We start from the raw sequence: 14,036 nt of genomic DNA on the forward strand, positions 1-14,036 counted from the left end.
TTAAAGTAATATGCACTCAACCAGTTTTTGAAATCTATTTGGAACATTAAACATGATAGAAGTAGAAAAATCTCTTATGAAATCCTCTATGAATGAAAATTGTGACAGAGTCCTGATTAGACAGAAAGCATTTCATCTCCAAGGGAGAATATGCAGTGTAACTGTGGCTTCATAGAATGAATTGAGTAATGTTCCTTCTGTTTTGATTTTGCAGAATAGTTTGAAGAGTATTGGCATTAGTTCTTCTTTGAAGGTCTAATAGAATTCTGCACTAAAACCATCTGGTGCTTGGCTTTATTTTTTTTTATTTTTTTTTTTTTTGATTGGGAGATATCTTATGACTGCTGCTATTTCTTTTGGGGTTATGGGACTGTTTTGATGGTTTATCTAATCCTAAAAGTTATCTAATTAAATTTGGCACCTGACTTCTGTCTAGAAAATTGTGCATTTCATTCATATTTTCCAGGGTTTTTTTTTTTTGAGTATAGGCTTTTGTAGTAGTATCTGATGATTTTATTGAGTTTCCTCAGTTTCTGCTATACCTCCCTTTTCATTTCTGAGTTTGTTAATTTGGATACTGTCTCTTTGCCCTCTGGGTAGTCTGGCTATGAGATTGTCTATCTTGTCAATTTTCCCAAGAATCGGCTCCTGGTTTTGTTTATTCTTTGTATAGTTCTTTTTGTTTCTACTTGGTTGATTTCAGCCCTTGATTATTTCCTGCCATCTACTCCTCTTGGCTATATTTGCTTCTTTTTGTTCTAGAGTATTCAGGTGTCCAGTTAACCTGCTAGTGTATGTTCTCTCCAGTTTCTTTGTGGAGGCACTGAAAGCAGAGTTTTCCACTTATCAATGCTTTCATTGTGCCCCATAAGTTTGGGTATATTGTGGCTAATATAATTTTCATCAAATTCCAAACAGTCTTTAATTTCACTCTTTATTTCTTCCTTGACCAAGTTTTCATTGAGTGGGGTATTGTTCAGCTTCCATGTTTATGTGGGCTTTCTGTTGCTATTGAAGAGCAGCCTTACTCCACAGTGATCTTATAAGAAGCATGGGATTAGCTTCACCTTCTTGAATCTGTCGAGGCCTGTTTCGTGACCAATTATATGGTCAGTTGTGGAGAAGGCACTATGAGGTGCTGAGAAGAAGGTATGCTGCTTATCGCTTTATTCACAGACTACACAAGAGAAACTGGAATGGCTGTGGTAAGGGAACAGAGATCATGGGGCCTAAGCACTCAAAGGAGAAAGGGAGCTTTTCCATAAGATATAAGGTTTTTAATATGCTGATCTATATTGTTAAGGGTTTTAAAACCTATGGGTATTAATAGGAGTAAATGGAATGCAAAGGCAACTCAAAATAAGAAGTAAACATTGATGCAGGTAAAACATGGAACAAGTAGACCATGAATGGGAAAACAAAGGAAGAGGAAGACCACAGTAGAAGAAAAGGGCTGAATGAGGGCATGTGACATGCAGAGCAGAGATCGAACCAGCAACCAGGAGCAGAAAGGAAGGTGTTCTGCTAATAATGGTATCAGCAGCTGAGGTCCCTCTTTACCATAAGAACAAACTCCTAGGCCTTGCCCTGCTGTACTGATAATTACAGTGTCTTTCTTTTTTTCTTTATTCAGCATCCTCAACTGCACACAGACATATGGGAGACTTCCTCTAGCACACCCTCTCCTTTAACGGATCAACTTTTTGCATTCAGCTTTGAAAAATTTTTTAAGAATTTCAAGAAGGAAGGCAAAATCGTCTCTGAGGAAACCATCACCTCAATTGAATCCCATCTGAAGGATAAGAACCTTCAGGGGGCATTGTCTACAATTACTCATGCTCTGAGAAACATTGACAAAGCACCACTGAACATTGCTGTGACTGGAGAAACAGGGACAGGGAAATCTAGCTTTATCAATGCCCTGAGGGGAGTGAGGGATGAAGAAGAAGGTGCAGCCCCCACTGGGGTGGTAGAGACAACCATGAAGAGAACTCCATATCCACACGCAAAGCTTCCCAATGTGACAATATGGGACCTGCCTGGCATTGGAACCACTAACTTCCCACCACAAAACTACCTAATGGAAATGAAGTTTGATGAGTATGACTTCTTCATTATCATCTCTGCCACACGCTTCAAAGAAATTGAAATACATCTGGCCAAAGCCATTGAAAAGATGAACACCAAGTTCTACTTTGTCCGTACCAAGATAGATCAAGATGTCAGTAATGAGCAGAGGAGTAAACCTAGGACTTTCAATAGAGACAGTGTCTTAAAGAAAATTAGAGAAGACTGTTCAGGGCATCTTCAGAAGGCTCTCTCCAGTCAGCCTCCAGTCTTCCTAGTCTCTAACTTAGATGTGTCTGACTTTGACTTCCCAAAGCTGGAGACCACCCTACTCAGTGAGCTCCCAGCCCACAAACGCCACATCTTCATGATGTCCTTGCACAGTGTTACTGAGACTGCCATTGACCGCAAGAGGGATTTCCTCAGACAGAAGATCTGGCTGGAGGCCCTGAAGGCAGGAGTTTTGGCCACCATTCCACTTGTGGGCTTCATCGGAGATGAAATACAAAAGTTAGAGAAAACCTTGAATCTCTACAGGTCATACTTTGGACTGGATGAAGCCTCACTGGAAAATATTGCCAAAGTTTTCAATGTGCCTGTGAATGAAATCAAAGCACACCTTAAGTGTTTCCATTTGTTAACAAAGAATAAAGACATGTCCTTCAAAGAAAAAGTGTTAAAGTATATTGAACATATTTCCTGTGTTACTGGGGGACCACTTGCCTCAGGCCTTTACTTTAAAAAGACTTACTATTGGAAAAGTCTCTTCATTGATACTGTGGCAAGTGATGCCAAGTCTCTCCTTAATATGGAAGAGATTTTATCACAGAAGCAAAGGTTGTCCAGGCTGATCTCCCTGTATACTGGGGAACAGGAAGAAAGCTATGAGGCACTGACTTTGCATTGGTTACAGGCACTGACTTAAAGCCTGCTTTTAAGCAGCAAACATTTTCTGGAAAATATCAGAGGATTCTTCTCTTTCACAGATAGAATATCACTACAGCAATACAGAACACCAATAGCTTATAATTTAAGATCAAGAACTGACAAATGAGACCTCATAAAATTACAAAGTTTCTGCAAGGCAAAGGACACTGTCAAAAGGACAAAACAGCAACCAACAAACTGGGAAAAGATCTTCACCAACCCTACGTCTGACAGAGGGCTAATATCAAATATATACAAAGAACTCAAGAAGTTAGACCCCAGGGAACCAAATAACCCTATGCTCAACAACATTAGTCATTAGGGAAATGCAACTCAAAACAACCCTAAGATTTCACCTCACACCAGTCAGAATGGCTAAGGTTAAAAACTCAGGAGACAGCAGGTGTTGGTGAGGATGTGGAGAAAGAGGAACACTCCTCCACTGCTGGTGGGATTGCAAGATGGTGCAACCACTTTGGAAATCAGTCTGGCAGTTCCTCAGAAAACTGAACATGACACTACCAGAGGACCCTGCTATACCACTCCTGGGCATATACCCAGAGGATTCCCTGGCATGCAATAAGGACACTTGCTCCCCTATGTTCATAGCAGCCCTATTTATAATAGCCAGAAGCTGGAAAGAACCCAGATGTCCCTCAGTGGAGGAATGGATACAGAAAATGTGGTATATTTACACAATGGAATACTACTCAGCAATTAAAAACAATGAATTCATGAAATTTGTACGCAAATAGTGGGAACTGGAAAATATCATCCTAAGTGAGGTAACCCAATCACAAAAGAATATGCATGGAATGCAATCACTGATAAGTGGATATTAATTAGCCCAGAAGCTATGAATACCCAAGACACAAGTAGCATATCAAATGACTCCCATGAAGAAATAAGGAGAGGGCCCTGATCCTGGAAAGGCCTGATCCAGCATTGTAGGGGAGTAACAGGACAGAGAAAAAGGAGGGAGGTAATTGGAGAATGAGTGTAGAGAAGGCTTATGGGACATATGGGGAGGGGGGAACTGGGAAAGGGGAAAGCGTTTGGAATGTAAACAAAGAATGTAGAAAATAAAAAAAAATGTGGCATATTTAAAAAAGAGAACTCTCTTCCATTAAAGTGTCATTATGAAAATATATGGTTGTATACCTGTGACTTATAATAACTTTGCCTAATTAAACTGGGATCATTTGTCCCAAGGAGATTTCCCAAGCTGTGCAACACTCTCCTGAGATGAAGAAAATAGCACACTGTGTAACCATTTGTGCTTTTCTGTATCTGCCTCAGTTCCAGAATAATGACACAGAGGTTCATTTATTTATATATTAATGCCTCTCCCTTAGTTAAGTGTGTTCCACAACTAACTTATAACCTGTTTAAACTATTCTATGTCTGAGACAAGTCTGGTTGCCTATTCTCAGTTTCATGCATTCAATTTCCTCCACAATTTTGTAGTGAATCTCTTCAGCCTGATTGTTTCCCAGATATATATATATATATATATATATATATGTATATATATACATATATACATATATATATATATATGCACATGCACATGCACATACACATACACATACACATATACATATATATCCCTGAGTTGTCCCACCTATTTTCTCCTGCCTTTCTGTGGGCATTCAGCTCTTTGCTGACAGATGATGCTTTGACACCATGCAGAAGGGCTTGTTGCTACAATCCTCTCTTGACTTTCTTTTGAGGTTTAGGAAGTAGAGGGGACTGCCTCCCAGCATACATCTCTACATGAGGTGGTATCTACATAGACATGATAAGCACAGAGCAGATGGGATGATGACCATTGTCTATCCTACTTCCAGGGAGAGCTGTGTAATGCACGGATCAGTAAACACACCTGGAGTTCTGTCCTGACACAGACATTTTATTCCAAAACTTTCACCAGTCAAAAGGATGAGTTTGAAATCTGGGTTGTAGGCAACACAAGCTTTTATTAAATTATCATTTCTTGTGGTATGGTAAAGGCTCAAAAACATCTTAAAATCATCCCTCCTGCTGGACAAGGGGCGCCTAACATAAGCGCTTAATGTCTCTCTCCCTCAACTTCCTTCTTTCTCTTCCTCTTTCCTCTCTTTCTATTCCTCAGGCTTTTGCTCTTCTTCCTCCTCATTCTTCTCCCTTCTTCTGTCTTTATTTCTCCCCCTGCTTCCATCTTTCATTTGCCCACTCAGTTGTGAGACTTGGAAAACACAGTATCTGCTGGGCAGACTTGCAGCCTCACAATATTTTGGAGAGTTGGTATTGCAGATTCTGTCCAAACACCAAGAATTCTCTCTTCTCTAAGAAATGGCAAGGCTTTTGTTGTTGGGTATTTTTTTTTCATCTCTATGGGCTTCCATTGGTTAAACTGGAGCATTTGTACTAGATGTCATCTGACATCTCCTGCTATAGAGGAGTCTCTTGTGCAATGCATGGAACATCACCTGTCAATAAAGTGCTGTTGGCTTATGAGCAAAAGTCAGGAAGCAATAAATGAGAGCTCTAATAAAAAGGATGGAATTCTAGGAGAAGGAGAGAGAATAGGATATCCCCACTTCAGGGACAGATGGAGGGAAGGAAATGTGTTGTTACAGACTGTGGAAAGGCTTTGTATTTGTTTCCGCTGGAAAAACTCTGGATTCCTTTCAAATTGATAAAAATCAAAACTGAATATTTTGGCTGCCAATAATGAAAAAGAATCAAGAAGACTAAACAAATCAGGCACCATACATTCCTAATCCCTCTACATAGAAACTGCTATGGGACTGTTTCAAGCCAAACTTCTACTAAGCTTAGCCAATAAAACTTGTTGGCTATAAGACCATCCAGAGACTGCCCACCTAGGGATCCATCCCATTTAGTTACAAATCCTAGACACTATTGTGGATGCCCACAAGTGCTTGCTGACAGGAGCCTGATATAGCTGTCACCCAAGAGGCTCTGCTAGTGCATAACAAATACAGATGGGGACACTCTCAGCCAGCCATTGAACTGAGCACAGGGTCCACAATGGAGAACCTAAAGAAAGGACCCAAGGATCTGAAGGGGTTTGGAGCGCCACAGGAGGAACAACAAGATGAGCCACCCAGTACCCCCTTCCCAGAGCTCCCAGGGACAAAACCATCAAGCAAAGAGTACACATGGAGGGACCCATGGCTCCAGATGCATAGGCAGCAGAGGATGGCTTTGTTGGACATCAAAGGAGGAGAGGCCCTTGGTCCTGGGAAGATTCAGTGCAGCATTGTAGGGGAATACCAGGACAAGGAAGCTGGAGTGGGTTGATTGGGGAACAGGGGGAGAGGGAGGGATTATAGGATTTTTCCGGGCAGGGGGGCCAGGAAGGAGACAACATTTGAAATGTAAATAAAGAATATATCTAAGAAAAAATTGTTAAAAACTCAACTGAGCAAAAACACAAAAGTAGTTGGCTATGAAATTACCAGAATCATAATGTCATCTTTTCAAATTTATATTACTGTTTTAAAAAGATATTAACCTCCTTAGAAGGGCAGAATACAGGAAAATTCTATTAATTTAGGGCTAGAAGGGAGAAGCAGAAATTGATTAAGTATTGGGAGGGAGGGATCTGGGTGGGGAAGGGGACAGGGAGGAGAAGAGGGGAACATGATCAGGTATTCAGAGGAGAGAGAACAGGACTGAAGCCCTGAGGGCCAGCAGAAAGAATCCAAATAGGCAACTTCAGGAGGTAGGAGGTGGGGGGACCTTCTAGAAGGTGCCAGAGACCTGGGAACTAAGCAACTCTCAGGACTAAAAGGGAGGGACCTTAGATGAAATGTCCTACAGTGGAGAGAGGGAACTTGTTGAGTCTACCTCCACTAGAAACACAGGGCATCAAGTGGAGGGATGGGGTTCTCATCCCACAATCAAAACCTCTAACCCAGAATTGTGGGCTGAGAAGATGTAATCTGGACTGAAAAAAAATAGAAAGAGTAAAGAATAAATTTTAAAAGGCTGAAATAAAATTTCTGATGCATAAGTTAAAAAAAAAAACAAAAATATGTGGAGGCATAAAGAAATCCAGGCCTTTGATCTCAAATGTAGAAACAAAGACACAGAGATAGAAACTCTAAGACAAGTACTGCCCATTTGTCAATTCTTGATCTTAGAGCATAAGCTATTGGTGATCTGTTCAGGAACTTTTCCCCTGTGACCATGTCCTCAAGGGTCTTCCCCAGTTTCTTTTCTATTAGTTTCAGTGTGTCTGGTTTTACATGGAGGTCCTGGATCCACTTGGAGTGAAGTTTAGTACATGGAGATAAGAATGGATCAATTCCCATTCTTCTGCATGCTGACCTCCAGATGAAACAGCACCATTTGTTGAAAAGGCTATCTTTTTTCCATTGGATGTTTTCAGCCCCTTTGTCAAGGATCAAGTGGCCATAGGTGTGTGGGTTCATTTCTGGATCTTCAATCCTGTTCCATTGATCCACCTGCCTGTCACTGTACCAATACCATGCAGTTTTTAACACTATTGCTCGGTAGTATTGCTTGAAGTCAGGCATACTGATTCCCCCAGAATTTCTTTTGTTGTTGAGAATAGTTTTAGCTATCCTGGGTTTTTTGTTATTCCAGATGAATTTGAGAATTGCTCTTTCTAACTCTATGAAGACTTGAGTTGGAATTTTGATGGGTATTGCGTTGAATCTGTACTTTGCTTTTGGCCAAATGGCCATTTTAACTATATTAATCCTGCCGATCCATGAGCATGGGAGGTTTTTCCATTTTTTGAGGACTTCTTCCATTTCCTTCTTCAGAGTCTTGAAGGAGAACTGGGTTCTGATGATACCAAGTAGCCTAGGTTTCTGTTGCTTGTGTTCTTGCCCTTACCTCTTGATATCTGGTTATCTCTGGTGTTAGTTGGTCTTGCTGTCTCTGTGTCTTGTCCCTCCTCCAAGCCTGTGTGTCAATACTCCTAGGAGACCCATTTTCTCCTCATGGGATTTAGGTATGGAGGGCTGTAGCACAGGGTCAGCTCCGGGGTACAGATGGAAACTGGAAGGATCCTGTCTGAGGCTGCTCCTCAGTGTCAGGAGCCATAATGAGACAAGCTAATATACTAGCAGGTGATCATCCTGAAATGGCCTGCTTCTGATCATTATATAATATGTGACAGCTGAGCCCTCATTCAGCAAGGTTGTGTGGGATGAATTTTAGGAAAGATTCCTGCTATTAATATGCTTCCTGTTGTTATTAAATATATATAATAATCAGTAAGTAATAGCACAACTCTTTGGAGTACATCTCTGCAGATCCACGAAGATGTACTTTCTTATAGTGCGGCTATGTAGACAAATAATGACTTAAGTTTTACTGATGATTCTATAAGAATTCCTAAAATTATATCTGTGATTATTAAGCTCTTTAATAGTTGAACTTCTATTGGTCCTTTTCTGCTAGTGAAAACTGCAATGAGAACTCTACCACTCTCCCAAGTGTCACCAGTTAATTGCTCTTAGATGGCAACCAGACTTTCTCCTACTCAGAGCACATTCCAAGAGGTTGTAAAGCAATTAACTAAAGGTCATAAAAAAGAGAACTGTGATTTGTTATAGGTGTTAGGACAGAAGATAAAATATTGACTGTGTTTATCTATACAAAACTTCACTTATAACTTTGTTATCATTTTAAACTTTCTATGAACCTGTAGAGAAGGCAAATCATAGCCGTCTAGCTAGATAATTACTCCTAATGGATATCCATGCAAACATTCTTTATTGTAAACTTCTATTTCAATTAATGACTTGGTATTTTATATGAACTTGTGATAAACTTTGTAACATGTGAGCATGTATTCTGAAAAGATGTTTAAGGGCTGAGGACAAAGAGAGGAGGGACCAGGAGTATTCAGATGAGAGAAACAGAGCTGAGAGGAGAACTTAGCTGAGGAGAAGGTTTTAGTCAGAAGAGAACAAGATTAAGAGAATACAGAGTGAAATAACTTAGAAACTATAGGTAGCATAAAATAACTAAGAGAACAATGTGCAGGATGGAGAGGGAAAGAGGAAAAAAGATGTTGCAGAGAGCAGAAGGAGCAGGCAGGCTTCTCCTCATCATGGGACAGGACTGGCCCCATGGTAAGGACAAGATAGGCTTAGTCTTACTAAGAGAAACAAAACCTTTTTCCTAACAACATGGATTTAATTCACTTAGCATTAAAAGGGTGGAAGCTTTTTCTTTCTCATTGTAATAAATATTGGAGTCCATTTTTCATCCAGAATGAGTGAGTTCTTTCTGCACCAGTGCTTGGTCTTTTGCTCTATATTCACTCATGTAAAAGTTTTTATTTCTGCAAGAGTTATACTCTTCTCCGGGATCAATAGAAGTTTATTACTTCTAACTTCTCCCTGGACTGACAAGCAAGAGGCATCTGGACAATAGGGAAAAGGCTCTAGCAACTAATCCTTTACTTAATCTCCTGATGTTTTTGGATGAGGTGCTAAGTGCCTGAGACTACAGTCAATATGGCTTCAGGGGAACACAGAAGGCAGGTCAATTCCTCTTTCTCCACATCCTCACCAACACCTGCTGTCTCCTGAGTTTTTAATCTTAGCCATTCTGACTGGTGTAAGGTGAAATCTCAGGATTGTTTTGATTTGCATTTCCCTAATGACCAATGAAGTTGATCATTTTTTAAGATGCTTCTCAGCCATCTGAAGTTCTTCAGGTGAAAATTCTTTGTTTACCTCTGTACCCCATTTTTAATAGGGTTATTTGTCTTTCTGGGGTCTAACTTCTTGAGTTCCTTGTATATATTGGATATTAGCCCTCTATCTGATGCAGGGTTGATGAAGATCTTGTCCCAATTTGTTGGTTGCCAATTTGTCCTTTTGATGGTGTCCTTTGCTCTACAGAAACTTTGTAATTTTATGCTACAATAGCATAGTAACTTAGACTTAGATAAGTAAACCTTTTTATTATTCAGCAACCCTAAATTTTCCTTAAGACAAAGTCTTATCCCAGAATTTCATGAGACAAAGTCTTACCCCTGCAGATGCTCTTCCCCCTCCACTGCCTCAAGAAGTAGCAAGAAGAAAGAAACACCTCTGCAGGGCTGGTTCCCACCACCTCAGTTCATGTGTCCTGATGGTTCTGGGTGGGTCCCTCTTGTGGCAGGAATTTGAGTAGAACTGGTGGTCTTACCTGTGCTCACAGGTGTGTCAGCATTCCCAGGAGACCAGCTCTCTACTGGCAGGATTTGTGTATGGAGAGCTGTGGCACAGGGTCAGCTCTGGGGCACAGACCTATTAAATAATATTTAATACTGCAGATACTAGTCTGGTTTAGTACAGAAATAATGCTTCCTAGGTTGAATAGATGGCAAATACTTAGAAACAAACAACTCAGATATGCTATAAACAGGTAGTGTTAAAACAGAACAGTCTTACTTTACCGGGAACCCCTGAGTGAACCACATGGAGATGGAATCCCTGCAAAACACATGAGGTACTTTATTAAAAATACTAGCATTGCTAGGGTCACTCTGAGTGGCCCCACGTCTTGTGCTGTGCAGGATTTTATACCTTGCTCAGGGCCGCTGCACAATGTGATTGGCAGAATAGTGTTATATTCAAACTAATTGGTTGTTTGAGGATGAGGTAGGTGGCCAATAATCAGTGCTTTGGAATGTGTCCCCACCCTTAGGTCTTCCTCTCCCTCCCCCTTGTGGTCTGAGGAATGCAACACAGCCTCTAACCTTCTTAAGGTTCCTGAGGTAACTCAGTAGTCTTCAAAAACCTCAGAAACATACAGAGTATTCAATTTAAAGATATTTTATTAAGAAAAAGCTTTTTTGACAATGAGACATTTCAGTTTCTGTCAACTTCCCCATTCTACTTCAAAGAACATTATTTCATCGAAGACTATCTTTATAGAGTTTTCTTCAAAAGTGCCAAGCTGGCCACTAGGCAGAAATCTTCCCTTTCTTCAACTGCTGATAATATTCTACCCAAACTGGGCAATCTGGACAAACTAGACAAAGGGAAGTCTACTGCCAAATTTTACCAGGACAGAGTAAGAAATCCTTCATATTTCCTGATTCACAAAAGTATGTGCCAGATATTCTGGGTCATAAGGCTAAAATTGATTCTCCAACAACACAGAGAATTTTGGGGGCATTGTCCACACAGCCATCTTTCTCTCTTTCCTGTACTTTTGTACACTCTTTGCCTGGACTTCCTGTATACTCAAATAATTTTTTAATTCTTTTCAAGTCTCTGATGGGATTGAAGACTAGATAGTCCTACTCTCACAACTAAACTTAAGTTGTTTAGGATTTAAGAAAATGTTTTAGGTCTTAGAAGATGTTTTATGTTTGTAATGCATGTATAATAGAAAGTGATTTAGATACAGGTCTCTGAGATCCCCAAGATAGAATAGATGATAGAATACTTTCTCCTAGGTTGCCAAATACATATGGACTGTACATAAGGAATATAAATCTTACATGATAGTTCTCATAATTGTTATTATTGTACATGGTTTATATTTTAAGAGAGTCTTTTATTGGACTAAAAGGAAGAAATGTGGAGAGAATCTATTGTACAATATATGGAAGCATCAGTTGTCAATCAAATGCTGTTGGCATATAACCAAAAGGTAGGAAGTAAAGGTGAAATTTCTGGTTAGAAGAATAGAATTCTGGGAGATAGAGATTATGAGAGATTCAAAAACTAAAAGAATACAAAGCTAACTTTAAAAGACCTTTTATATGGCTCTAACAAACACACTAAACATAAAATTTTAGAAACACTCGTATTTACAATACCCTCTAAAAAAATAAACAATCTGCGGCTAAGCCTAACCGTGCTCATCTCCACCCAGCCCTTCAATGCTTCTTTTCCTTTTGTTTCCACCCAACTCACCTCTCTCTTCAACTGGCTCACTTCAGTTTGCTTTGTATCTGGCAAACATATCTTCAGGACAGGCTGACAGTCCTGGGAGCAGTCAATATTGAAACCTAAGCCCAAGTAACCTCGAGCAAAATTCTCTCTTCTCTTCCTTGAGGAATATCTGGTTTTCTTCTCTGTAAGATTTTCAATTGATTTTCAATTGATTGGCATCATTCACAGGATAAAAGGTCATCTGATATAGTCAAACCCTCCTGTGATGAGAGAATAGTGTGACCCAAAGTGAAGATATCTTTTCCTACAACATCATTAAATACAACAAGAAAATCCCTGACAGGATTGCCCAAAGACCCTTACCCGGGGTGTTGCTAAATTCTGTCAAGTTGACAATTAACACTAACCACCAATTATACAACATATAATTATCAAGTTTGCTTAGTGACAACTTCCATATCTTTAAACATCTTTAACTATTTTGATTATTTTGTCAATATTCTATGGAAAGTATATCATACCAATACAATTATACAATTGTGTTGTATAATCAAATCAGCATCATTTTGTTTCCATTATAGCATCATTTCACAGTCTTTGATGAATGTCAGTACTTTGATTTCCTCATCTATGAATACATCAGAGGTTAATTTTTTATTCCATATATTCTTTGTTTACATTTCAAATAATTTCCCCTTTCCTGGATCCCCACTCCCCAAAACTCTCATAAGCCCTCTTCCCTCCTCCTGTTCCCCAATCCACCCCTTCCCCCTTCCCTGCCCTGGTATTCCCCTACACTGATGCACTGAGCCTTTCCAGGACCAGGGGCCTCTCCTTCCTTCTTCTTGGGCATCATTTGCTATGTGAATTGTGTCTTGGGTATTCCAAGCTTCTTGGCTAGTATCTACTTATCAGTGAGTGCATACCATGAGTAAGTTCTTTCGTGGCTGGGTTACCTCACTTAGGATGATATTCTCCAATTCCATCCATTTGTCTACAAATTTCATGATTTCATTGTTTTTAATGGCTGAATAGTATTCCATTGTGTAAATATACCACATTTTCTATATCCATTCCCCCATTGAGGGACATCTGGGTTCTTTCCACCTTCTGGCTATTATAAATAGGGCTGCTATGAACATAGTGTAGTATGTATCCTTATTACATGCTGGGTAATCCTCTGTGTATATATGCCCAGGAGTGATATTGAAAGACCCTAAAAACAAGGGCCCCTCCAGGCCTCGGAAGGTGACACCTAAATCACTCACGAGTAACGGTCTTGATGAAAACAAGAGGATTTTTATTCCAGGCACACTGGGGTTCACAGTCATATGCCACGCAGGGGTAGAGGACTGTGGACCCCGAGTGCAGAGTCAGAACAGCTTTTATAGGTTTACAACAAAGCCCACGCATCGCAAACCAATCATACCTTAGCGTCAAGAGCCCTGTGCAGTGCAAGCCAATTGATCTTCACCATTCCATGGATCCTAGGCCAGTCTGTTTAAATTATCCAAGCCTGTGCTCCGTGGACCAATTAGTATCCTATAGTCCAGTTGTGCGGGCTCCTGGGTGGGGATGAGGGTGCAAGCAGTTTACAGAGGCTAGATAAGCAGTTTAGTTAGCTCATTTCCAGTTACCTTTCAGGGCCAGGATCATGTACTCAAGAGCCTGTCTTACACCCTTTCACCTACTTCCATTCAGGGAATGGGCTCAAAGAATGTGACCTTTCACCTAGTTTCTGACAAAGAGCAGGGTCTGGAATTTGAAGTATTTAGGGCTTCTAGGAGGCTAGAATTAGGGCTCCTTTGGAGTGCGATCACATTTCTAAACTTCTGACTTCTTGGGGTCATTAGAGAGTTAGGCTGTATTTTTCATCCTTTCAGTATAGCAGGGGCTTCCGGTAGTATCCTGCCCAGTTTTCTGAGGAACCGCCAGACTGATTTCCAGAGTGGTAGTACCAGCTTGCAACCCCAAGAGCAGTGGAGGAGTTTTCTTTCTCCACATCCTCACCAGCTCCTGATTTCTCCTGAGTTTTTGATCTTAGCCATTCTGACTGAGGTGAGGTGAAATCTCAGGGTTGTTTTGATTTGCATTTCCCTGATAAGTAAGGATGTTGAACATTTCTTTAGGTGCCTTTCAGTCATTCGATATTCC

General features: G+C 40.3%; 1 protein-coding gene across 16 annotated transcripts in view; it reads left to right on the forward strand.

Annotated features, from left to right (window-relative positions):
* The window catches only part of LOC127693473 (T-cell-specific guanine nucleotide triphosphate-binding protein 2-like), a 444,108-nt gene that overhangs the window by 184,849 nt on the left and 245,223 nt on the right, over window positions 1-14,036 (forward strand). For 2 of the 16 annotated variants that reach the window (XM_052194365.1, XM_052194364.1), the window contains one exon: window positions 1,950-3,584. The exons of 12 other annotated variants lie outside the window; for them this stretch is intronic. In XM_052194365.1, coding sequence (XP_052050325.1) covers window positions 1,950-2,992 — 1,043 coding nt within the window. In that variant the 3' untranslated portion in view covers window positions 2,993-3,584. Of the gene's footprint in view, window positions 1-1,633; window positions 3,585-14,036 lie in introns of those variants that run through there. 2 more of the 16 variants (XM_052194359.1, XM_052194370.1) reach the window with 1 other exon arrangement.

Source organism: Apodemus sylvaticus, chromosome 10, assembly GCF_947179515.1.
Source record: "Apodemus sylvaticus chromosome 10, mApoSyl1.1, whole genome shotgun sequence".
Classification (NCBI taxonomy): Eukaryota; Metazoa; Chordata; class Mammalia; order Rodentia; family Muridae; genus Apodemus; species Apodemus sylvaticus.